Source organism: Colius striatus, chromosome 11 (assembly GCF_028858725.1).
Source record: "Colius striatus isolate bColStr4 chromosome 11, bColStr4.1.hap1, whole genome shotgun sequence".
NCBI classification, from domain to species: domain Eukaryota; kingdom Metazoa; phylum Chordata; class Aves; order Coliiformes; family Coliidae; genus Colius; species Colius striatus.
Window position 1 is genome coordinate 259,242 of NC_084769.1, and position 27,287 is coordinate 286,528.

Genomic DNA, 27,287 nt, shown 5'->3' on the forward strand with positions numbered 1-27,287 from the left:
CCCCACAGCACATAACCCCCTTCCCTGGACCCAACCACAGCTACTTGCCCTGACCCAGCCACTGGCCTGAGGCACAAGAGGAGGCAGCGAAGGGTTGGTCCTTCGCATCCCCCAGAAACCTCAGCAGTGAGTCAGCTCTGAGACTCAGTGCCCAGAGGCAGCAGCGCACAGGGAAAAGCTGGAAGGGGAAAGCAGAAGGGCAAAGAAAAGGATTGAGACACGTGGACAGGGAACAGGAAAATGGGATGCAGGTAACAAGGGAGGGATGGGGAGCTGTGCAAAAGCAGAGATGGAGTGCATCTCTGAGAGCGTGTGGGCTTCGAAAAGCAGCACCTTTCACCCTGAGCCCACCTCCTCAGCCTGGCACGTGCTGGCCTCTTCAAACTGAGGGTCCAACACAACCAGGCCCACACTCCTCTGGAGAGAGCACACACACTCTGCTCACCCCCTGCTTTTCCTCTGCAGCACCCAACACCCTCCCACTCCCTGTACAAATAGCCAAATCAACTTCTGCTTTTGTCCCCCCAACTAGATCCCTTAGTGTGCTTTTAGGAACACAAAAGGCTGATCCCCAGGCAGCCCCCACCGCCCCATGCCCCACTGCTGCCGGTTGTGCTCGTCAGCACCGGCCTCTATGCCAGCAGCCCCAGCACCCGCCCCTGCAGCTCTTCCAGCGCGGCTGGAGGCCATCATCCGGGCGGCAGCGGCTCCCCGGGCTCCCGACTGGCCCCTGCAAAGGTCCCGAGCAGCCACGGCAGTGCAGGGCTCCCGCATCGCCTCCTGCCCCGCGCCATGTGGGAAGCGCAGTCATCCGGCACCGGGGGTTCGGTGAGCGAATGTCAGGTCCCTCCGGCCCCTGCGGGGCAGAACAGCACAGGGAGGGGAAGGCAGCACGAGGCGGGGCAGCACCGGCCCCTCCGCCTCCTGCGACTGAGGCGCCGCAGCTGCTGTCGCTCGGGCCTCGATCCTGCACGGCTCCTGGATGAAGTCACAGGAACAGAAGGATAAAAAAAAAACCCCTCAAGTCACTCATTTATTGGGCTCTCACCGCTCCTGTCTTAAACTTTCTGTACGTGTGCATATGAAGCGCTCTCTGCGTCACCCTCTGACGTTTTATTAAGCGATACCAACTCACTCAAATATTTAACTTATTAGAAATCCAAATTTACTGCCTTCAGAAGTGATTTTGAAACATCCTCCTTATGGCTGGACCTTCATTATTCAAATCAAGGTCTGAAAGAGAGCTGTGTTTCAACTAATTGCTGTAATGATAGCTCTGAGTGTTTCCACTTAACACCACCCAATGCTGAACCTCACCCAAAGGAGCAGAGGAATGTGCTTTTTTGTGGCATTCTATTTCCTTTCAAGTCTTACAGATGACAGGCCATCTCATGCAATGCTAATAAAATTAACCCTTAAAATCACAAGTTAATTTCAGCTGTTAAGGCATATCCTTTCATAGAATCATAGCATGGTTTCAGCTGCAAGAGACCTTTCAGCTCGTGGAGTGCAGCCTCTGTCCCAGCCCCATTGACCAGCAGCCCATTTCCCGCAGTGCAACATCCAACCCGGCTCTGAAATCCCTCCAGGGATGGTGACTCCAGCACCTCCCTGGGCAGCCCCTTCCAATGCCTGACAACCCTTGCAGGAAAGAAATTCCTCCTCAGATCCTGCCTGAACCTCCCCTGGTGCAACATGAGGCTGCTTCCTCCTTGTTCTATTTCCGCCACACAAGTTACTTTTATGCACTGTAACAATAAACCGAGGCAAGGGATTTCCATGCTCTGCAGTTTTGCAGATACATTGTTACTGCAGTAACTAAAAAAGCTAACATAAACATTTATGGCAAATACAATTCCAATACGGGTATGACAATTTATTGTACTACCATTCATATAAAGCATTTAAATCCAAAATGGTCAGAAAGAATCTTAGATATCTGCCTAAGAATTTACAAACATTAGTAAAGATTTACCACAGACTACAGCTGTGTAAGTTTTCAACTGTCAGCTCTGGTAGACATCCATGTTTAAATAAAATGGACAATGCCAGCAGAGATGCATACCTCTATCATCTTTATTTATAAAGAAGTGGCAACACTAGAAAACACATCGATAACCAGTGCTTTGAACAGTGAAGGTGGGACCTAAAAAAATTTGATTGAACTAAACAACCTTAGGTCTTTATCATCAAGTTGCGTATCTGCCAGGAATGCTGAAATGCAAGAGTTCACACCTGCAATATTCCACAAGGGAACAGCCACATAATAGAAAATATAATCTCCAATTTCCAAAGCAGTACAAAAGAAACCACCCCATCACTAACACAGAGTATTAGAAGACCACTGCAAGTTCTTATTGCTTTTTGAGTTAAGTAACATCTTCAAATAAACCAAAAGCCAGTCAATCTCTGCAGTATCTTGCTCATCCTCCTGTTCATCCATTAACACTGGAAGCAATCAGTTATTATATGATGTGGCAACAGAGGCATTTAAAAAGAAACAAACAAAACCTACTAAAGTACATGGAAATTCCCACCCTCCCTGCCCACCCTCGCCCTGAAACCCACTATAACCACTTAGTGCCTGTAGAGGAGCAAAAGTCAATAGACAAAACCAGGAATCTGACTACAGTAAGAAGGAACGTAAACGGGAGATACAGCTTCGTTAAATACTCAAATCTCTTCCAAAACAAAGCACCTCACCCTCATCACTTAAAAAGGGAAGTTGCTTTATGTCTCTAATCTCCACACGTGCTGAGTAGTTCTCATGTCCACTGAGTTCCACTGTGCAGCAGCTGATTTTTAACTCAACGCTTTCAAAACTACGGTAATACTCAATGAGCCTGTTACTAAGGAGAGGAAAAAACAAAATGTACGCTGATGTTGGTCTTGCCAGTTCAGCATTTCTGCAGCAATTCCTTTTTTCTCTTGCAGTATCAAAGTTCTACCGGCATCAGTCTTCAGAGTCATCCTCAGAAGCTGTTGGAATAACACAGTGTAATCAGAGGCCTTGACAAATTGCAGCACTTGGAGCAGTGGAAATTCAGGTAATCCGTAAAATTAAATATCTGATTGCAATACCCACCCAAACCTTGTGTAATCGCACAGCTTAGTTTTTAAATGCATCTCATGTGTGAGAAATACAGCATTTTCAATTAAAAAATTGACGTTACAATATGCAGTTTCCTCCTGCTGTTCTTCCTCAAAATAAAAGGAAGAAAACTTAACTACGCCAGAGATTCAACTTTTGTGTAGTGTTTACAGTGGCTAATTCCAACAGTAGTCAAGAGGAGAATACATTCAGTCTATGACAGAGGCACCCAACACAAGGGAAAGAAATGACTCACAATGTTAACAATGTGGACACTAAAATCTCTAGAAAGGCTGAGCATTCTAAACAGACAGAAAGTCTCCTAAAAAACCGTTTATATTGCTTGATGCAATTAAGTCAGACCTGCTTGGAAGCAGCTCCTTCTCCACTTCCATTCCTTCAGCATATACAAAAAAGGAACATTATGATAAAAACTATCAACAACCATGATAAAGAAGAGTCAGTACACACATCTACAAAGAGGTTTGTAAATTGTTAGCTTGTCCGTGCCAGGAATTTAATCTGTCCTCTTAAGCAAACTCCACAGCCAAGAGACTTATTAATCCTTCAGTTACTTGTTCCATCTCTGAACAAAGAAAGATGCAAGGTCTGTCTCCTCACTTCTTCAGTTCTTAGAAGTGTAACTGAAGTAGCATCAGTAAGAAATCAAAGACTCAGTATTCCTCACTTGCAAGTTAGATAAAATCCGAGTCAAATCCAGATTAATTCGCTGTGTAACATGGCATTCGTTACTTTTTATGCTAATAAGGATGCACGTTAACAGGAATCAATTCTGAAGTCCATCTTTGTCTGCTCGGAATGCAGAAATAACCATCTGCTCTGTGAACTAAAACTTAAACACACACATCCCCGATCGTACTCCAAAGATGTCCTATGCTATGTCCTACAATATGTTCCACTGCAAATTCACATACAAATGTTTAATGTTGACGTTCACAGGCACAGTAGCTACCCTTCCAATGCCTGCCCATCATGTCCAGAAATAACACTCGGACCGAGGACACGTTCACCAGAAGTCAGCATTTAGTTTTGAACTTAAGCACACTGAGGAAGCCATTAGGTGAAAATTAGGCTAGTCACTGGCCAAAATTGACAGCTGTTGAATCTCGCTCCTGAGGTGGACAGTCCGATCAACACACAATCAAACAGTGTGTGTGAATGGAAAAAAAGAAATGGCAAGAAGGGAAGAGGAAATGGCAAGAGAAGTATGGCGATTCAAGTGCACTGAAATTCAACTTTAAATGTTCCCTTCTCAACTAGGCCTCACGTACAATGTCACAACCTGAAGGTCACCACCACTTTCGTTAACTTTGTACTACTAGAATTACAATAACCAAACTGTAACCAGTGAGGAATCTTGCTATCACTTGTATAAAAACACCTCTGTAGTGTAAACAACTTTATACTGTTGGGAAATTAATAATGGAGAATTATAACCAGTTCCCCCTTAGAATAATTCTACTGATAATGGAAGAAGCACTGCTGGGTAAAGTCCAATTGTCAGTAATTAAGTTCCGCATTATGAATCTTGGCAAGGAGGATTGTACTCATTTAACTTTGAGTTGATCTAATGGGAGGGGAGGGGAAGAGGGGAAGCACCTACTTTCAATATCTTCCATATGTGCCTGAAGAGTTCTTGCAAGGTTAATAAACTAGAAACAAGGCAGAGAGAAAGTAGTTTAAAAGTTGCAAAGTTATCTGCAGAAATCTGCAACAAGTTAGCAAAGTTTTCTTTCACCTTTTCTTCAATTTTCCATCCCAAAGCTCCATCCCAGGTGTCGATTATCCTAACCCATTGCCCAACTTACAGACAAAATCAATGCAAAGTTTAATACAAATTCCCACATTAGACTTCAAATTGCTACTGCACAGTTATTTCAGCTTCTGCTGTGTGTCAAATGTGTCTGGTAGCAGTTAGTGGCATCATCTTCATGTCTGTAAAACATCGATTCTGAAAGTGGCACAGGCAAACCAGTGCTAGAAATCATAACGGAGAAAAGCGCAACCTGAAACGACTGCATTAGTTGGATCCATTTCACTGACTTCACTACTAATGTGGGAAAACAGCCCTCCCGACTGAATGAGGTTCACAAAAAATGCATAAACACATTTAAGATTTTAACCCTAATTAAAAAGTGAGAGAGCAGGATTACTATTAGGCAACGGTGGCACTTCGATGTTCGTGGCATCAAAACCCAAAGTCCTCAGAACACAAGTTCCTGAGGCGACTGAAAGTCTCAGCCAAGGGGCTTTTTATAAGTGACAACCCACCATGACGGTTTCGGTGGTAGACCAAAAATGAAACAAGGACACAATGCTACAGTTTCCCCAGCTCAGCTGTAGGGTACGGAACAGGCCTCAGCGCCCTGGCTGGTGTGAAGTGCAGCATCTCACAAGAGTAACACTGCCTCTGTGAAAGACCAGCAAAAACGCCTTGTTTCTGGGTTGCACTCAAGCCAATAACCTTTACTGGATGCCCATCAGATTGTCTTCCACGTCTCTACACTTGCAGCAGAAAAAAATGGTATGCTTCACTTGTGGATCGTGGAATACAAGCTCTACATGAAAGGTGCACAGAAAAAGAGGACCACCGTTCTAACACAGTAAGAGACAAGAGAGTCCTGCCTTTATCCTGAAGGACCGGTATCTGTTAGCAACGATTCCAGTAAGCACTGGACAACCTTAATATTGTCAATTTTTTAAATGTAATTAATCACACTAACAACATCAGCTTTTCAGCTGACCATGAGCACCGATTCATTATCCAGTATCAAACAAATGTGTAGACCTGAGAATTTCAGAGTGAGTCACTATGCAGAAATAACTCTGTATGATGATCTCTCACTGGTAAAGTGTGTCCTTACTGCATTTCTAAGCCAAGCCATTCATGTATACCAGTATCTATATGAATACATTCAAATGCCACTAATAGGAGCGTGGTGTAATGCCACAAAAGCGTGCTATAGCTACTCAGTTTCAGAGTGTAATGTTCAAGTACGTCTTCTGGCGCAATCCAGCAGACAAGTGTTGCAAGCTCTAGACTGGCATAACCAGAGAAGCTAATCAAATAAGATAGTCCAACATTCTCAATGTCATGTTCTGTGCAGAGGGAGATTAACCTTCCAGTTTTGCATAAATTCACAATGCTCATGACAATATACATACAAAGGAATGAATTAACAAACCTTGACAAAAATGGCTCTGCAACAGAGTAACTACAAAGCAGTACCTTCAGTTTCCACTCAAAGGTGGTATTACTGCACCGACAAACCCAGACTACTTCGGACCTAAGTTTGTTACATCAGTGTGCTTTCTGGGTACCTATCTCCTAGGTCGCTCAAAGTAACATTCCCTTTCCAAGTTCTCTGTGCGAGCAACTCCTGCCATAAAACTCCCTGCATACTTACTCTGACACGTGTGCTGGCCTCGCTTGCAGTTCCCAGCATATCAGAGAAGCGCTGCTCACATAAGTGTAACAACACTACAAGGTAGAGCCCAGAGCTGATAAATTCATAGTCCGCCTTAAAGGAGATCAGAAGAAACACACATAATGTCAATGATATGTCTGCATATACAATTCAAAAAAAAGAACAGTAACTAAATATTTATAGAAACATTATATGTTTGATCTCTAGTTGTTCCAGGATAATTGGGGAAATGTAACACTAAAAGTCTGTAATTACTGAAAAGGTATTTGTACTTCTGGTTCTTCCCATGCACCCCAGATCTAACATGTTGTCTTTGAAGATAACCAAAAAGAGTTCTACAAACTAAAATCTCAGTCAGCACGATTAGTTCACAAAAATGAATCTGAGAATCAGAGTATTCCACCACTCAGGAAAGTAAAATCAGACTTTTTTGTTTCCTTTTCAGCGGTCCCAACACTTTACAGATAGCAAAAATAAAGGGAACTACAAGAACTTTATAATGTTGTAAGTATTTTGAGAAATTATTCTCCCTACTAAGATAAAAATGCTTTCAGAATTCTACTGCTGAACTGATTTTTTAGAATAAATTCTTTGGGAAAAGATTCAAAGTTCTCGCTTCTATCGAAGTAGAGTGACAGTAACTAACCGCCAGAAGTGCTACTACTGTGCCACTGCTTAAGATGATGGCACTTTCGAGAAAGACTTTTCAGAGTCTGGCCCAAGTGACAGGCACTCCCATACTAAGGTAAGGGCTTACTCTCACCAGTAAGAAAATGAGAGATTGATGTTTGGTCCCAAAACTAATGTCACACTGTTTTCTTTGAGCTTCTAAGGTAGGCAAATGCCATTAGTCTTTCTACATTCACAGAATACAACCCAGAGAATAAAGAAAACCCTATGAAGAGTTCACTGATACAGCACCAGCTTTGGTTTATTTATTAAATTTAAATACTGCATAATCCAGTAGTTCTAAGACAGTGTATTTTATATAACAGGAATAATACTAATGGGCCCGTAATTAGTTTTAGTTTAGGAAAGGAAGTTTCATCAGGAAGCTGTCAGAAAATAGGTTAGTCTCTACCACTCTAATGAAACAAAGGAAGTTTTCAATGGTTCGCTTAAAACAACTGCTTAAGTGTGTTAAAAAACAGCCAAAACCAAAGACAGCTCATGACTATGTGAAATTCAATCCCATCATATTAGTATTCTTACTGCACCCTATGTGGCAAAAGGTACTGGCCAGCAAAACTAGCTGACGGATCTGCAACTAAGAAAAGGACAAGACATACATTAGAGTTGCTGAATGTTCAGCTATAGGACGCAAAGCAGGAAGATAGAATTTGTCTGAATATCGACGAGAAAAATCTGTTCCACGTTGACGTTACTTTGTGTGTGTAACAGTCCTGAAAAGGGCATGTGTTCTCCTCTACAGAAGGGTGCCTTCCCAACACTAACCAACACTTACCAAATTTGGCAAAATATACTAACTTGTTCATTTGCATGTGCCCTATAGAGCTCATGAATGTCAAAGTCTTCCAGATTCAGATGCAACTTCTCCTTGCACAGTTCACAAGTTGTTACTGCTTCCAAAGAAGAACCTGGTGAGGAGGGGCAGGGGGAAAGCCAGAGTCAGGATGTAACAGTCTATGAGGCAAGACACAATTACACAACCATCACCAATTGTAACTGTTTCTTGGTTTTATTTGGCAGAGCAAGGTTAGGAGAAAAGAAAGCCTCCAATAGCAATGCAGTGGCTACCTGCCACTGTCAGAATTTAAATGCTAGATAATGTTTTTTCCTCTATCCAGCTCCACCTATTTTGCCTCCTGTTCATTCTGGACACAACATGCTTCTTACTGAAAGTTCGGCACAAAATTCTTACTTGAGCTCTTTGAATTCTACAGTATAATCCAAAGATACACAAAGTCAAGCCAGCTCCAGAAACAACAGGTTTAAAACAAGCTGCTCCATAAGCAACAACATGAACAAATCTTAAGAACCACAGGCATGAGGAATAATGTGGGGAAGAAGCTCGCCCAAAGTGTTAGAGTAGCTCTAAAGCTACACTTCTGCAATGTTGCATTTTGTCTAACTATTTGACTATCTCAAACATTTCATTGTCTGAATGATAAGCACAGTCCTCTTCCAAATAAATATCTTAGTATCAGCAAGAGCAATCCTCCTGAAATCCTCCCACTGTAACTGGAAGTCTACCTTGGTCTAGCATCTGCTTTACCTGAATTAATCTTGGACTGCAGCCATTTTTTCATGCACTCCTGGTGAACATACTGCAGACTTCCAGTGCATTTGCATGGCTCTATTAAAAGGTTGTCAGAACTTGAAGATGACATCTGACAGATTCTGCATAGGTCACCCTCTTCGTCTTCAGAATCTTCTAAAAGCAGGCTGAATAGGAAAGAGTATCAACATGTTTCACGTAAAACTTCTTATGGCACAATTCCATTCAAACTATTCTCAAACCTACAAGGATTAAAACAAGTTTCTCTAAAGACCAAAGTGAAAACACAGATGACACAGGACTGAGCTGTCGCCTCAGTTAAAAGTTTCCTTTTTACCATCATGGTTACAGAAAACCCTCTCATGTTAGGTCAGGTACATTTTATTATCTCAAAAGAAAATACTCATTTACCTCTCTTTGATTTTCTGGAGTCTTTCTGGATCTCTTGATGGTGGTATTCTAGACTTGCTATTTTCTTGTCCATCAGAGTGATTCCAGCCAGAGGGAATAATATCTACAGTTATCATAAGATTGTCAGACAAATTGCTTCCTAATGTTGGAGGCACTGCAAAGCGAAAGAGAGAACCAGGCAGAATTCCAGAACTTCTCCTACTGTGGGCTGAATCTGGTGGGGAGGCAGTAGCTGTAGGAATACCAGATACTGCAGGTGTTGGTGGTCTGCTAACAGAAGCCCGAGGAGGGCTATCTGATGCTTCAAGAGAGGTCTCCTCACCTGACTCTCTTCTTCTGAAGATATGTTGTGATCTAGCAGTTGTATCAGAGGTAGAGATCCGTGTGGATTCATCTCTTCCTTCTCTTCTTCTTCTGGAAAAGAGAGGTGTACATCTGTTCCTCAAAGATGATGATAACCAGGATCCCGTGCTCCTACTTTCAGAGTCTGGTCTGTAACTTTCCCCTTCTGAATCAGAGTTATGATTCTGTGAAACGCCAGATAAACCCCACCTTCGTCTAAGAAAACTAAATCCCTGAGAAGCTTCAGATGTCTGAAATCCTGGAACTTCCGGAGTTGCAGCTCCATTACTGCTTGACAGAGTAGAGGCTTGAGCTCTCGGGACCACTGTTGACTCTTCAGAGCCTAATGATCTTGCATGCAATGAGTCTTGGCTAGACCTTCGAGAGAAAAAGGTAGATGACATACTGGATGCTAAACGAGAAAGCAGCTGTCTGGTTGTGCGTCGCCCTTCGCTGTCACCTGCAGGCTCATTCAACGACCTCTGAGAAGACAAAACCCTTTCAGAACCACTTGAAGAAGGAGTTTCATCTCTAATGGCAGTAAGAGAAAATGCTGGCTGCACGCTCCTCTGGGGAGACTCCAATTCACTTCTCCTTTGCCTCGAAGAAAAACTGGATCTTGAAGAGCTCATGTTAGTGTCTCTGTTGAAAAAAGATGGCTGATGATCAGAAGGCAACTGGCGGTTCATGGATGCATTCAGCCTCAAAGTGCTTAACGAGTTCTCTTTTGGTCTCGCTCCCTCTGCATATGAAGAGGCAGGCCTGTCTTGAAGATCTGTTGCAGAAAAGCAAAGGAAAATATCATCACAAGATGTGCTCGAATTGTCACACTGCAGATGGAAAACTCTAAAATGTTAAGGCAGAAATACAGGTTTTCATGATGCTTAATCAAAATTGTTCCCAGTTTCGCACACAGATCCCAGAGCAATATTAAGTTTGATTACCGGAATTCTAAAGTTAAACTCAAACCTACACTGGCTTCAGTCTGGTAAACGCATTTGGAATCTAATCCTCTCAAAATCTTCAGATTTCCAAGGTATGATTCGCTTTCTTATATGCGACTATGAAAATTCTGAGCATGAGAAAAACATTTGAATTACAAACAGTAAACTATACACAGTACTATTTATAAATTAAAGGTCCAACACTATTTAGAACTCCAAGGGCCATTCTACGTCTAGACTAAGACAGACAGGTTAATGAAAATTTCAGCAGCGTAGCAGACACCAGAACGCCCAAAAAAACACATGGGTGAAGCCAAGCATATCCCCCTTCTATTACAATCAGCTACTCTTAGTTCTTCTGATAATAAGTGCACCAAGAGCTGTGTTCAAACACTAAAGCGACACAAAATCATTGACTTTGGATAACAGCAACTGAATAGCATTTAAATTAGATGTGTATTTTACTATAAAGTTTTAAACCAAGAACTCAAAAAGAATACCCTAGAAACACTGTAATTCCACTGACCTAGCCCAAAAGGGCTATCTAGCTATTGCTTTTATCAAAGAAATGCAACAACTAAGGTATTTCACACATTCAGCTATTCAACTGACTTAAAATAAGTAATCTCATCTGTTCTCCCAATTACCTTGATTCCCTACAGTCAAGACAACTGTCGCCACATTGCTGCATCCTTCCCTGCTTTTTAAGTGTACGTTTGACCCCCTACAGTGCTTCCCAGGGGACTGCAGGTAGAGGGAGGTGATTCTGCATCTCTGCTCTGGTTAAGACTCCACCTGGAGCACTGCATCCAGCTCTGCCACCCTCAGCAGCAGGCAGACATAGACCCATCAGGAGGGAGTCCAGAGGAGTGGGCCACGAAAATGATCAGAGGGATGCAACATCTGTTCTATGAGCAAAGGCTGAGAGAATTGGGGTTGTTCAGCCTGGAGAATAGAAGGCTTTATGGAGACCTTATTGCAGCCTTTTGATATATAAAGGCGCCTTACAAGGAAGATGGGGACAGACTTTTTAACAGGGCCTGTAGTGACAGGACAAAGGGTAATGGTTTTAAACTAAAAGAGGGTAGATTTAGAGAAAGAAGAAGACATTAGAGACAGAAAGAAGACATTTTTTATGATGAGTGTGGTGAAACACTGGAACAGGTTGCTCAGAGTGGTGGTACAAGCCCCATCCCTGGAAACGTTCAAAGTCAGGCTGGACGGGCCTTTCAGCAACCTGATCTAGTTGAAGATGTCCCTGCTTAACGCAGAGGACTTGGACTAGATGGCCTTGAAAGGTCCCTTCCAACCCAAACCGTTCTTTGATTCTTATAAGCCTATCTTCCGTAAATACTGTGCGAGTACCTCAACACACTGAGAAGAATTGTAGTGTAGCTGAACTGTGGTTAACATTACCTGCAGAGGCTGAGGAGTTGAACCTCAGTTAAGTCTCCTTTCACAAACATCTAGATTCGCGGCATGGGGGTAGGGAAGAGGGTGAATGAGAAAGCAGCTGAAGCTCACTGATCACATAAGGAAAAATTCCGTATTTTAACTACTTAACATGCACAGGTAGATTAAAGTACGAGGCAGAAGCTTTCTTTATGTATTCTGGAAATTAAATTTTTCATGTTTGCCATTTTGTGGGGATTTTTTGTTAGTTTCTGTTCGTTAAGCAGTTTTAATCAGGCTCTGCGTTGCAATCACCATTTACTGTTGAAGCTGGGGTTTATGCATCTGGTAGATTCTAACTAAAGTCCCATATGCACAGACGACAAGCATCTGCCACGTGGCTTTGACGACACAACAAGGAACACAGGAGTTACTTTTACAGCACTTAACAGTAGTATTATTGCTAGAAATGCAGCATGGACAGTATAAAGCAAGGCTGTCTGCTCATCCACTTCTCTCTTCAGGGCTCTACCTGGTAAACTCCAACTGTCTACTTATTAAAGAAATGAAGAGTATGGTGACGTTAAAAGCATACTCCTCTTTTAAGCCAAGACTGCAGGACGAAATCTAAAGCTGGTTTTTATCTTTCCTGATTATCTTCTTTACTTGTAAAAATGTTCATTTTCAGTTTTTTTAGAAATTACGAAATACCACCAATATATCTGTGAAATGTGTCAGATCGAGACTGATGATGAACTCCCTCCAAGATAGCTCTAGAAGGCCACAACACCCTGAACAGAAAGTGAAAATGACAGTGCTGAAGACCATACTAGTCCTAGCAGTTACCATGGAAGAAACTTCCCACCTCACGTGAAGTATGTGTTTGTTCAGTTTAACGTTCAGCGGTCTAGCACTCTTTACTAACAACTGCTCAAGTGCCCAAATGGAAAGAGATACGATGTGGGCATCTTCACAAAAACCTCTTCTTGAGTCAAGTTAACATTATTTCTTTTCCTATACTTAAATATAAAGATGAACAAAAAGAAGAGAGGCTTAATGACCACTCACACAGGGTGGCAAACACCAATGCCATTTTCTTATGACTGACTGCATCTACAAGCTAGACCATTCTTATATCCTTTGATGGTTTAGCCAACACATGGAAAGCCGCCAACCTACTTTACTTAAAAGTATACTTTAAAATTGAATAGTTGTCTTAGCTTTGAAGGAAATATAAAAGAACCTGTGAAGAAACTAACAGGCACACAACCTATGGGCTTAGAAGCTTTCAGTTGTACAATACACACATGTTGGAGTTGAAAAGTCACTGTTTCTGTAGCTGTGATCCACGGATAGATTATTAACAGATAGATCTGTTCTTCTTTCTAACTCTCTTCGCTCTCTCACCAGCTCAGTTCCAAGGGAGCCAAGCATCACCGATGAAGATCTAGGAATCCTACTGTACCTCCAAGAGGAATCTAGAAAGAAAAAGTAAATAAATCCCATTTTCGTAATAATTTTGTAAATCCAATAAAGCTAGTACTTATGCATGTATTCTGGTTACACCATATCAAGGGCAACTTTAACAATACCACTAAGCTGATCAAATGGCCAGTTGCCAACAGAAAGCCAAGAGTAAGCAGTACTCTGATGATGACGGCACTTACTTAATCTTGCAGTGAGTTAGTTCTGAAAGCTAAGCCAGAAAAAAGTAATAATGCTTTTGTGAAGTCAGACTCATTAACACACATACAGGACAGGAGGAGGAAGAGAAATAGCATTTTGCTTTCTAATGGTAGCTAGTTATTAAATAGGCTTCAAAATATAGCAAAACAGCTGCTTGAGATTTAGCAAATGCTGCCATTCCAGTGATGTTTCTTAAATGCTTCTAAAATTCACCTTCCAGAAAGACAGCTCAAGTTTATGCACAGCTTCAATCCAACTTTAGAAGCAATGACTAATACTGTTCTTGTGCTCACTGTAAACACTTCAGAAAGGGAACAGCTCCAACAACTCAATAGGGAACTGTACATACTTCAACTCTGAACAAACCCTTGTTCCAAAAGGGAGTTCTTCAATGTCTCTTAAAAATTCGCTTTGATTTATTTCACTAACTTGCCAATCCAAATTTAAGCACTGTGCTCATTTTGGCTGGGACAGAGTGAATTTCTACCCAGTAGCTAGTATGGGAATACGTTTTGGATTTGTGCTGAGAACAGTGTTGATAACACAGGGATATTTTAGTCACTGTCGAGCAGTGCTTACAGAGAGTCGCTGCCTTTTCTGCTTCTCACACCACTCCACCTGTGAGTAAGCTGGAGGTGCACAAGAAGTTGGAAGGGGACACAGCTGGGACTAACTGGCCAAAGAGATCTTCCAGCCCACATGGCATCACGCTCAGCACATCAAGCTGGGGGGATGAAGGAAGGAGGGGATGTTTGGAGTCAAGGCATTTGTCTTCCCAACTAACCACAACTCATAATAGAACCCTGCTGTGCTGGAGATGGTAGATCACCTGCCTATGGATGGGAAGTGGTGACTGATTTGCTTTGTTTGTGTGGGCAGCTTGTGCTCTGCCTATTAAACACCATCTCAACCCACAAGTTTTCTCCATTCCACTCTGTTCGACCCCATCCGCTGGGCTGGGGCTCAGGGCTGCCTGGGGGAAAGGGAAAGGCAGGTAGTCCTGCGTCGCCATGAGGAAGGGTAATGGTGGTCACTTCGATTAACAAGGGGAAAGAAAACATCAACAACACTGTGTGTTGAGGAAGATTCTAACAATTTATTTGGGTGACGGTGTGGTTCCACAAGAGGCTTTGAAAAGAACATTGATCCATGCCACAAGAGCAATCTGAATAGATCTAATGGTCTGTTTCAAAACGTTCTAGAAATAGGTCTCAGGAAGGTTTTGACTGTTATTTCCTGACCTTCGGACTTTCATTAGCATATTGCTTAACGTAGATCTATCCAAGTACCATATATTTACTTACAGCTTTAATGAAAACATCATTTTTTCCTGATAGTGCTCCTACTGTAGAATGGGTTGGGTTTTTTTGCCTGACCTATAGAATGAGTTTAGGCCCCACTTGCTAAGAAAGAACTCTTTCTTCCCTGACCCTAACACCAGTGCTCTAACCAGCCTTGATGCTGTGCTTCTTGGAACACAGAGCTAACCAAGATAAATATTTTATTTCTGCTCTCCCTGGCACATACAGGCTTAACAATACCATTTGACTGATGAAGTAACAGCAGCTGCCCTCATTCTTTCCTTGAAATCACAACCAATTAAGACATGTTTAAGCCATGAAGTTCAGCTTTACTGCAAAAGGAACAGGCACAGGAAACAAGTTTTAAACGATGTGAGTACAATTGTGTTTTTGGAAGACCACGTTAACAGCATTCTCGTACTCTGGATATGCTATCAGTGTGAACATACTCCTCTGTTAGGCACAGGTTTTTAATACTTACAAAGAATAAAAGCATAATATTTAAACCCAAGTCTTTTAATATTTGATAAAACCTGGTTTTACTACTCAGAACATTTTCACATAACTCAGCTCTAGTAATCAACCTCTCACCTGGAAAGGCAGTCAAGCCATTACTTCTCACAGAAGAGGTAGATGTACAAGATAGCTTAGGTCTCTTTGAATCACTATCTCGCTGATGGCTATGCAGTCTTGAATAGGCTCCCTGAGTTCTCTCAGACTCACCATAACACCCAGAGGTAAAATGAGAGGAAGATGACGTAGACTGAAATAACACAGAAACAATATTTCAGATGTACTTACACTGAATTAAAGTGTACATAATGCAGGACTTACAAAACCAGTAAATAATAACTTTATGATACAAATACTTCATTTAATACATAGGATTTACATTTGTGCTCTTAATCAGTATTCCTAGGTTTACTCAAGACAATTATACCAATAAAAGCCAGTTTATATTACAATCAGCATTATTTTTCCTTCACAGATGCATGTGGCTTACAGAGCAAAAGAGATATTGTGAAATGCTATGAATATTATCAAGTACAGCTTTACAAATCTCCAGGAAAATATAATTTTGTTGTTGTGAAATGGCCCAAACTGATCACCTTCATTGTTTTATTTAATACCTTAACTAATCCAGCTTATTTTTTACCAATCTAAAATATTCTTAGCTGAGGAGTCAACTCTAGCTTCCACTAAACTAAGCTATTTAGACAAACTACATTTTGATTACATTAGGCTCAAGTGCAACTGAAACAACTGAGAGTAAAAAATGAATACAAAATTTTTGTGGTGTACAGCACTGAAATAGCTTTCAGAAACCAGTACTATAAAAAGAGAACAGAAAAAAATCAGGATAGCCTAGAAGGCTGTTAGCATGGTTACTTGCAGCCAAGGCATTCATTCTCTATTTGAAATGTTTGGATTTTTTTAATGTAAAAAATTTGATCCCAATAAAAAAACTCAAAAAAATATTCTACATCTCTCAAAATATCTATATCTCTCAAAATATATCTATAACCAAGATCTTTCCAGGAACAACCAAATTAGAGTAGTTGTTACAGCTGTGGTTTTTACTTAGCTTCTGTCACTACTTCTAAGAATTAAGAGCAACGAAATATTTCTCTTAGCCATTATAAAAGACAGATAGAGAGACATATAAACTAACATCATGAAACAAGCACAAAGCCAGGTTAATTTCCCTCATGAATCATTTGTTTAATATAAAACTTATTTTTTAATCCCTTGCTATCTGCTAAGTTTTAGAGTGTTTTATCAGTGTACACTTGCATTAGAACTTAAGAGAAAAATAAACCTTAATGATGAAGGAAAAAAAAAGGTATCCCTTTTGATGACGTAGAGTTTTAACTTAAATAGGAATATAAGCCCCTTGAAATCACAGACTCTATGTGCACTTCAAAGTAGAGTCACCTACCATGACTCCTCCGGGAAGCCAGAAGCTCCCTACTCTCCCCTCACTTATCTCAAAGTGTCTGTGTTTTCTTACTGTGGCTAGAAGGCAAACACCCATTTAAAGTGTGAGCACTCTTAAGGACCCAAACATTGTTCAGTTTGAAAGTGAGCAGAATTTTCATTTGTTCACATCTTCCTGGCCAAGAAATCTTCAGTTTTCTGCTTTTCCTATCTTCATATTTGTACTGACAATGAAAGTAGTTTATTGTCACTCTAACAGTGCATCTGCATGTCAACGCAGCAAGCTATTTTTTGAGTTACGAAGGCACATCCTGAAGCCCGGTAAGGAAAATTGTTAAAGCCTGAGCCTTGGATCTCCTTCAGGTGACAGTTCAGCCTCCATTTTCTCTCACAGTATGCTCTAAGCAGCACAGAGGTAAGCACAGTCAGACTATGAACTGTTCCTCCATAGTTAAGTTTTCTAAAGCAGGTCTTCAAAACTGTTCACTTGGTGTTAGCACACAAAGCTGACAGCACCCAAAAAACACAACCCCTAGAGATACCAGACTGAACAAGCTGAGCAGAAACAATACTAATTTCCCCATCTGTCATACTATAACATACACAAGATTCTAATCACTGCACTTTTTTTTAATGGCTACTTGCAGAGTCACTCTCACTTCAAATTTATTTCTTAACTATTAGTAAAACATCCTCTGAATAATTTCTTAACACTACTAGCTTTCGCTTCCCCTCCATCCTGACTTATCCAGAAACATCAGATTGAGCCTCTGGTAGCAGCTTTTCAGATTGGGAAGGCTAAGGTAAAACACAGATTTTTTTGGGGTTGGTTGGGTTTTTTTTTAAGTATTACACATTAACAGTTCTCACCAATCTGCTTCTGCTTCCCAAAAATCTTCCAGAATGGGGATGATCAAGTGTCCCTGAGTAGCGAGTCGGAGAGGACGTTGTAAGCTTCCAAGGAGTCTCATGGGTGTCTCTTGCTCCAATTCCCCAGTCTCTACTGGAACTATTCAGTACACTGGATTCCTGGAGAACAACATGCTTATATGCACCTTGAAACTCAAAAGAACTCAAGATCTTATTTGACTATTGAAAGAACAGGGAAGTGGAGGTACTAAGAAATCTGTAAACCTTTCATGAGAAACCTCAAGGGATACCCAAGAGGAAATGAAACGGGCTAAAGAGTGAATCGCTGGCAACAAATTTTTAAAGTTACTTTCTAGCAGTTACCAGCTCCTTTATCTGTCCTCTCATTTGACTGTGGACAATAAAAAGCAGAAACGTAAGGTTTTTGAGGCACTCTTCCAGCAATTCCATCAGGAATGTTCAAGCCCATCATTCTTCACAAGCAAAATTAAACTTGAAAATGAAGTGTCAGCCAGTAAGTTTTCTCGTATTTCAAAGTCTCAGTAGAATTCATCAGGTTTCTAATTTTTTTCCTATATGGATAATATGCCCACAGACACAAGACTACACAACTTTTAATAAAAAGTGGAGATTTAGAGCGAGCCATACCTGCACGCTTAACTGCTCTTGAAATACCTGCCTTTCCTTTTTCTTCAGTTTCTTAAGATCTGAGAATTTAATCTTAATATAAGTGTCTGTATCACTCCAGTAAAGACCTTAATCCAGTAATGACACACACACTAGTTCAGTACTGAAAGCCAGCTCATGGAACTAGACTCACTGCCTACCGTTCCAATGCCAGCATAGATTTTGGTAGCTGTGGCAGCTCTGCACTGTGCTCCTTGTCCCAAAGGCAAAACAGAAAGAAAAAAAGCAACATATTAGGTATCAAATAAAGTGTCTTTAAGAGAAAGTAGATCGTCAGGCATGATGTCAGGAAAGCTCAACCTAATAACCCTATCCAAAACAAACAACCCTTGTCAGAACTTAACAATTACAACACCACACAAGGTATTGTTTTTAGTGTCTATTTTCAGTAGCAGAAAAAATGTGACCAGGAAAACATTCAAAACAATTTTATACATTATACTTTACCATATAGCTCCATTAAAAAACAAACAAAACCCCCCACAATCCCACGAGAGACCCAAATATTCATTTCTCACAAAATGGTTAGAAACGTTGTATCATAAAGCACAGCATCTTTTTTTCTCAAGCCATTACATCCATTTGATTTTTGTAATCTAAGCCACCTAGAAACAACTCTGTTTGATACACCAGATCAGTTTACATTTAACCTGATTGTTATCGGCTCTTCAGATAAGTGGAGGCTACTACCTAGACTGATCTCAAGAAGTGTATGAAATACAAGAATTCACATCTAAATGTAAAAAAGGCAAAGTGAAGGAGAAGAAATCTACTTCATAAAAATCTCCCTCTTTTTTTAGCCCTAGCCCAAACCAAATAGTCAAAAGTCTTTCAATTAAGCTATAATCAAGTGTGGTCTCTAGCTGCAATGCTTTTATACTAAAAAGTCAAATCTCTTTCCCAAATATACACAAAGAACTACTGATGGTCATACATGTTTTCCTCTGAACGACAAATCTTTTTTAAAAGATTTGGAACTAAATTTGATTTGGACCTAAAGCAGCCCTTGACGTTTTAAGCTAAGCTTCCGAACAGATAACAAAGTGAAAAGGCCTGCCTGCTCCATCGCTATCTAACTGGACTTAGTCTTATTTACACCATTTGTTTTTTCTTCCACCAGCCAATTGTCATCTTAAACTGCAAGCAATAATGGAATTTGCTCCTACCAGCTCTGTAGGTACCAAAGGTTAGTCAAGAGAGGGAGCTTCCCTGTGCTTTTATCACTAAGCACCAGTCTTGTGTAACAAGCTCTCAGACTGATCTTCTATGAATTGGACTGTAAAGAAGCGATACAATGTCATCTTCTATCCAATTATTTTCTCCTCTCTTTTAACTGGAAAGTGTTATAGATTATTCCTCAGATTAAAAGCACTTTGCTCAACGGGAAAGGGTAAAAAGACAACATGCTGTGCAGTGAACACATCACATTGTTTCATTTATCCCATGAACTGAAAAGCAGACAATTTTCTTGTGTTACAATTTCATAGCAGCGGTTAACACATCTAACTCCCCAGCATCAGTTCAGCTCCAGACACTTCCTGTAGCCTATATACTAATGAACACATGCATGCTAGATATGGAAAAATATAATGCATGTGCATGTAATTGTGCTAAAAATAATTAAAGCCCCATTATTTGTAACACTGTTTCTGAAAAAGGCATTATATAATACAATGTCCCAGATAGCTTGTCAGCAGGGACCAAACTCACAACCACTTTATCAAAAAGTATGAACAATCAATCAGAGAGTTCAGTTCCTGCAATTTAAAGACCAAGGTGGGCTTACATTTCCGATCCCAAAACTGAAGTAAGAACTGCCAACAGTAGCAGAAACAAAAATAAGAAGAGAACTGAGACAAATAGACATCTGCTGTTTCCAAGTGCCCAAAGCAATTCTCGATGTAGTTTAATCTCCACATTCCATAATGCTCTTCCAAAGTGAAAGTACCTGCAGTGCAACTTTGTATTCTTGAGCACGGCTGCTCCTCTCCCCTCAAAAAGCCAGCTGGTTAGTGTGAAAGGTGCATGTGAAACAGTAAATGCCTTGACCTCAATTCCCATCTATTGTAGCCAAAATCCAGCTGTATGAGGACGGTATGGTATCAGCCTTAAAGGTCCTCTCCTTGCCTTGACAAAACACAAAGACAGCAGGGTGCTCCAGAGCAGTACAGCCTACTGTCAGCTTTTAGAACTGTGACACGTTCCTATAATTCTTGCATCACCCACACATGAGCTGTAGTGCCCTGCACACATCAAAACTCAAAACAAAACCCTCACTTCCTCAACAGAAAACCCCATTTAGCCAGGTTTCAGGCTGCAGTGACTGGTGCCAAAGCATATCCACACTATCGGGATACCCATCATGCACCAAACAGATGATTTTTAAAGGTGCAGTCATAAACAAAAGCAAATGTAAAACACCGGTTCACACTGCAGAATAACGTAATTGACTTTACATGGCATTTTAGAATTAGTCTTTTCTTGTTCACAAAAGCAAGGTCTCAAAAATGGGACTTTTCCTTACATTTCCCCTGACTTTAAAAAAAAAAAAATTGTCTGGGTTTTAGGGTTTTTCTTGGTGAAAAACAGACACGATCTTAATTCATACTTTACAGAAATAGACAAACATATTACCTGGTATCCAGATTCTACTCTCTGTGAAGATTCTCTTGCGCTATACGCACCACCTAAACTATTTCCAGTGAATGTTCTAGATCCTAGAGGAGAGCTGGAGGCCTGAACAGATATCCTTCGAGGAATTCTTGAGGGTTTTGACTCCATTCTTTGTATCCTGTGTAAGGACACACCAATTATTTTTTCTTTTAGAAGCAAGGACTTACATGCAAAACACGCACAAGTAATTCTATTGTAAATATCACTCACACAGGCAAGTACTTACACAGCACTTTGTTCTGACCGTGCATCAGCAAGATGGGGAAATGAGCTCTTACCTGAAGTTAAACCACAAAGTAGGTATCAACTAAGCACCACACAGCTTCTTGCTCACTCTCCTCCTCCCAGTAGGATGGGGAGGAGAAAGAATAAACTCATGGGTTGTGATAAGAACAATTTACTAACTAAAATGAAATTAAATGGAACAATACTAATACTACTATTAGTAATATTTTTTAAAAGAGAGAAAAATAAAACCCAAGAAAAAAAAGCAAATGATGCACAGTGCAATGCTGACTGATGCCCCATCATCAATCCACCTCTCCTAGACAACTCTTCCCAATTTCTATACTGGTCATGAAGTCCTGTGGTATGGAATTTCCCTGTGGATAATTCAGGTCAGTTGTCCTGGCCATGTTCCCTCCCTGTTCCTTGTGCACCTCCAGGCTGCTTGCTAGCAGGGCTGGGTGGAAGGCAGAAAAGGCCTTGGTGCTGTGCAAGCACTGCTCAGCAATAACCAAGACATCTCTGTGCTATTGACACCATTCTCAGCACAAATTCAAAACACAGCCCTTCACCAGCTACCAGAAAGAAAACCACTTGCATCCTCACCAAAACCAGGACCCCCTAGTTTTCGTAACTTCTTTGCCTCTCCTCCCATTTCGTGTTAGAAAACTACAAACACAGCCCTTTTTGCTGTTCTTATTATTACAATATAATGTATCCCTGCTATTATACTGTAAGTAGGACTGCCTTAAGAACTCTGCAGCATTAGCATTAACACAAAATGAGCCAGGAGCCAAAGAAAGAGTCCTCAGATTACCTAAATTCATATATTACCCTTCTGATAGTCAACTGCATCTCACCACTTGCAGAAACTACACTCAGACTTTTTTATCAGGGTCAAAATCATAAAAGTTCATCTTCCTATGAAAAAAAATTAAATTTGGAGTCTGCTTGCCTCAAATAACTATTTGATCTCTCTAAAGACAATTTCCATCTAAATTATTGTATACAAAGGAGCACACGCTGTCTCACAGGTATTTTTAAAGTTACTTTTGAGCTGCTGAGTATTTACTCTTTTGGTATTTCTGGGTATTTCAAAAGAAACGCTATTGCCTTTCCCTCATGAGAAATGATCCTGAAGTCATTCATGTTCTTGAAAGACTACTTTGACTTAAAGTTGCTCAAAAACTTCAGGCAGATAGAGCCAAACTGTTTGCCGACATTCACATTCTTCCTGCTCAGCACGGTAACAGACAGAATCAGACTGCAAAAGCTAGCCCTTACATAAAAAATTTCAGAGCACTACAGCATCCTCTGTGATGGGGGGCAGGAAGAATAGCACGATAGCTAACAACTCTGAAACAGGTGGCCGAGAGCTCCACTGGCACAAGGTGATTTGCAGAAGTGGTACAATCTGTTTTATTTTATTTAACTACTTTTAACTCTGGCCTCACCTTCTGTCCATCAGGAAAAAAAAAAAAAAAGACAACAAACCAAAACTCCAACAACCAGTAAAGCAGGTTTTTTTTTTCCCCACACATCAGCCATGCTCATCAGTTACAAAGTCTGAAAAGCTGCTGCATCAGTCCTGACATACCTAGTGTCTGGCTGCAGTTTCAAGATGAGTTCACATACTCGGGACTTTTAATCTTAGCTGAAAGTCATGCTGCATTACATACTCTACCTGGTGAAAGCTAGTTTGTACAGAATTCCATTGACCAGATAGTGGACAGCTGAGGTTAATCTCCTTAATGGAAAGGTTCGTAGCTGTTACAGTGCACATACAGTTGCTAGCTTTACAACAGAGGCTACAACATAAAGCAGCCCAAACACTTCATCTTGCAAGTAGGACCTTTTTTTTTTCATTTGCAAAACCGCCTCCCCAAAAAAACCCCAACCCAAAAGTAGGTGAAGTTTAAGTGAAGGTTAACAGGCTGTATTATCGATAAGCACACCTGCTTCTAGATCATGCCTGATACATTAGCAACGCATCTGTTTTTGCCATAATCATCACCGCTGAAACAAGATCAGTTCAGGAATACGGAATTCCCACCTGCCTACCTTTGGATTAGCAATCTGAAATAAGTAATTCATTACATTTCCCACATCACATTTAAATCCCTAAGTAAATATTGAGCAACTGTATTAAATTCTTTCAGTTGTAAATACAGCTGCATCGATAAGAATGCTCTAAGCAGTGTTCCAAAGCACAGAACACTAGCAATGGTGCAAGTTTAAGAGAAATCCAGCAAGGACAAACATAATCACCTAAGTTACACCACTTCCACATGCATCATTTGTGCAATGAAATGTAACAATCATTCCTTCATCTTTGGAACATTAGATAAAACACTGTAAAAATTATTAATTTAAGTTTTGGAGTGATCTGCCATAATGCACACTGAAAATCTAGTACTGTCAGAAGCTGCACTGAGTGTAAAGCTAAATTAATGGCACAATAACATAGACTAGGGTATATGCTGGACAAGACAGATATAGGTCTCGGTGAGATTCAGCATCCAAGGCACTGTTTATCTACATTTTGCCCTGATACAAAATGTCAGGGACGGATACACAGAGTACCCGGTACAATTCTGTCCTACTACGTATTTGACAAAGAGTGCCAGCATTACCATTTTTGTTATGGATCATTCTGCTTCCAGATCACTTTTCTTCACGTAGGAGCGGATCAGTGGAATTAAACCACATAGATTAGATTCACATGTATGTGATACAGGAGATCTAAAAGAAGGGATGGAAGCTTCTACCAGTAGAAATTAATGTCCACATGACAGAGGGAAGAGACAAAAGCATAAGAAGTTGTAAGAACTTCAAGACTAAATCACAGATCATCTAATGCCACTAAAATTGTTCACGCACCCTTCACAGAACAAATGAGGATCATTTGGATAGGAAACAAAAGGGTGGAAGCTTGTGGACACTAGAGCAAACTACCTCCGGAAGCTAAAATGGAGTCTAAGATTAGCAAATAGCTTCTACAAACATGCATAAAAAGGCACAAGACTAATTTTCTCCACCTGTGATAAGCCCAAGAGGCCAACGTTACCCATCAGTTTAATCTTGTAATTTAGCACAGGTTGTGATTTCAACTTGAATATGTCAGGATGATCCTATCTATATAAGACTTGCTTTCAAAGTAAAGAAATCTTGCAGAAACTATACATTAAAAAAATGTGTTAAGATGTAAAGGCAGCACATTAGAAAATCGTAGAATCATAGAATGGTAGGGGTTGGAAGGGACCTTTAGAGATCATCCAGTCCAACACCCCTCCCAAAGCAGGTCCACCTAGAGCAGGTCGCACAAAAATACAAAACTGAATGTCAGTTCTTGCATACACGTGAGAACTCATTTCTTTAATGCCACCATACATTTTTTGGCAGTCCTGGCCTCATCCAGCAAACAAGAAGTAGCTTCTATAGTGACGAATCAGAGTTTTGTAAGAACAGGTATTTGATGAGAGGAACCCTGCCTTGTTTCATGTAGAGGGTGAAAAGTACTGGAAAAAAAGGCCTTATGATCTGGGCAAAGAACTCCTGCTTAAGGAAACTGCATTTTTATCTCTGCCTTTCAACAATGATTCAGTGACATGAAGCATGTCATTCAGATTAGTCATTCTTTAGAATCAGTACACATAAACTCCTCATCTTCTGAGCATTCGTCATAAAATTTATTCGGAATCCAACTAGCAGAAATCATGAAACGTGTATCTGCAACTGAAGTCAATGAAGCTATGACCTAAGTATATTAGACAGATAAAACTAGATACTAGGCATCTCAACTTTGGTAATTACCACTAAGTCTTCCAGGTTTTTTAGTGTGTCTTTTTCTGTCCAGAGTTCTTTAAAAACCATTGTAAGCACTGCACCTTAAAAGTCTGAGAAACAATCATCTTTATAGTTGCCTTCAATACATACAACACACACAAAAGGTGTATGTGAATCAAGGTAACACGGGGCAGTCAAGGTGAACATGCCAAGCTATCACAGAACATAGGATAGAGACAGTGGTCTCACAACAACAGGAAAAGAAATCTTATTATTAAAGCCATGGTAATACTTGTCTGAGAGAAGAATATCATGTTTTCATAGGATATTTCAGAACATCCTATGTGGTTATGAGAATGGTTCCTTTTTACAGTATCAGTATCTTAAAGGTCTTTAGAGCAAGCACAAAGACACTCAAATTAAAACCTTAAACATTTTGTTTACCCACACGGGAATTCACAAATCCCAAGTGGTAATTAACATGCTGTACTGAGTTCTATAATGACCAGGATGTCACCTCGATTTACACAGAAGTGTGGCCAAAGAATACTTAAGTGACTTACCTGAGGAACAAATAAAAAACCCAAACCCTTAAGTTGTGCTGCACTCTGAAACGTCTTCAAAACCTTTTGTTGCCACCTTACTCAAATATGACGCCTGCTGCGTCCTTCATTGAGCGACCTCAACGCACTATCCTGGTAAAACACACTTCTGGCTTTTCCATCAGTTTGACACTACTTACACCGGTATCCAACAACAGAGGAATGAGAAATAGAACAGCAGGGAGAGAAGTATTCTTCTCATCAAAGCAAAATATTCCATCAGCTCATGCTGTGTTACACAACTTAGCAATCACAGCTTTGGTGAAAAAGATGTGTAAAATGTGATCCCTAAGAAGTCAAGTTCTGAAAGTTGTACCTGGGAAACAGATAGCCAGCTTGTAACGAGAGGTGGATGTCAACTGCCTATTTTGAGTACACAGCTCAAATATCCTGCCCTTCTTAATTTGTCATCCCTCCAACTACATTATGAAAGATCAACTAGACCTAACATAGCCACGGAGAGAGATAACAAGAGAGAAAAGATCCAATAGGCTTTTGGGGGAAAGCAGCACGATCTCAAAAGGTAAAAATAACACAACCAGCAAACGTTTAAAATTAAAACCTCTCACTCTTCTCTTCTGGCCTGACTCTTGAGAAACGTGGGGCAATCTAAGGCAGTCATGACTGTTTTCCCTTCACTTACTGAAGGGAAGCCTTTACTACCTTCCATGTTTTCTACAAATAGCTTAAAGCATTCTCATGCCATGGGCCAGAGCGAAGCACACGCTTCATGCCCAGTTCCTAAATCCAGGTTTTCTACCTTGAAAGTATGAAGCAACACTTCTTTCTGTCTAACAACTGAGCTTTTAAGTCTGCCACGTTCTGTGCGGTTTGATATACAACTGCTCACAAGACTTCCTCCCGAGCAACTTGTGATCACGTGTCTTCTCCTGTGTTTACTCACAATCACGTTTTTATGACAAACATGATAAGAGTTCAGGGACGACTCAGTCTACACAATGTTATGCTCGGAGTATTTTCCTCAACCTTCCAACAAGGAAGGCCGACAAACAAATCTGCAGCCTCTCAGGGCCCCCATGGACAAGAAAACCATTTACAAACGCCATCTGCCTGCCAGGACAACCTGTGCCGTGAGGCTGGGTTGCAGCCCCAGCCTGGAGCAACCGACAGGCTCTGCACAGCGGATGCTGCGTGGAACCGCCGAGGGCACCGCACCGTCCTCGGCAGGCCTGCAGGCAGGAGCCTGGCCGGCGAGGCTTCGGACGCAGCCCGGCGCTCTCAGGGGCGCCCGCGCCCCGGGCCAGCGCCAAGTCGGGGCTCTCGCTAGGCTGAAGGGCAGCGACGACCGCTCGGTCTCGACCCCGCGGGCCAGAGGGCCCTTGGAGTGAGAAAACGACGGGGACGGCGGGTGTCAGCCAGCTCCGCTGCCAGAGCAGCGAGGGTGGAGGAGCCTAGCGCCAGCCCCAAGACAAAATGGTTCCCCTCTGCCCCGGCGCGGGGCCGTCGGCGCGGGGCCGTCGGCCCCGGCCCCGCACACAGGCGCGAGCTGGGCCGCACAGGGACATCTTCCCCCCTGCACACCGCAAGCGGCCCGTACTCACTCTCACGGCACAGCCGTCACAACGCACACACCCACGGGTGAGGATCCACCGCAGGGGCCGGGGCAGCGCAAGCCCGCGGGCCGCCGGAC

The 27,287-nt window shown here is 41.3% G+C and overlaps 1 protein-coding gene across 7 annotated transcripts; it reads right to left on the minus strand.

Annotated features, from left to right (window-relative positions):
* Positions 1–2,554: 2,554 nt before the first annotated feature.
* On the minus strand, positions 2,555–27,287 carry MARCHF7 (membrane associated ring-CH-type finger 7). Of its 7 annotated transcripts, none has more exons than XM_062004571.1 (11): positions 27,199–27,287; positions 20,985–21,141; positions 17,664–17,822; positions 15,447–15,618; positions 13,176–13,346; positions 9,743–10,307; positions 9,191–9,604; positions 8,777–8,946; positions 8,029–8,138; positions 6,520–6,633; positions 2,555–2,979 (listed from the first exon to the last, which is right to left on the minus strand). In XM_062004571.1, exons 2-11 carry the CDS (start codon positions 21,129–21,131, stop codon positions 2,803–2,805), a joined length of 2,199 nt encoding a protein of 732 aa, XP_061860555.1. In that variant the 5' UTR covers positions 21,132–21,141; positions 27,199–27,287; the 3' UTR covers positions 2,555–2,802. The 7 variants fall into 7 exon arrangements, 5 of the variants coding, with proteins under 5 accessions (XP_061860555.1, XP_061860557.1, XP_061860556.1 ...); XM_062004573.1 differs by having other exon boundaries at positions 9,191–9,293; positions 9,513–10,307; XM_062004572.1 differs by having other exon boundaries at positions 9,191–9,344; positions 9,513–10,307.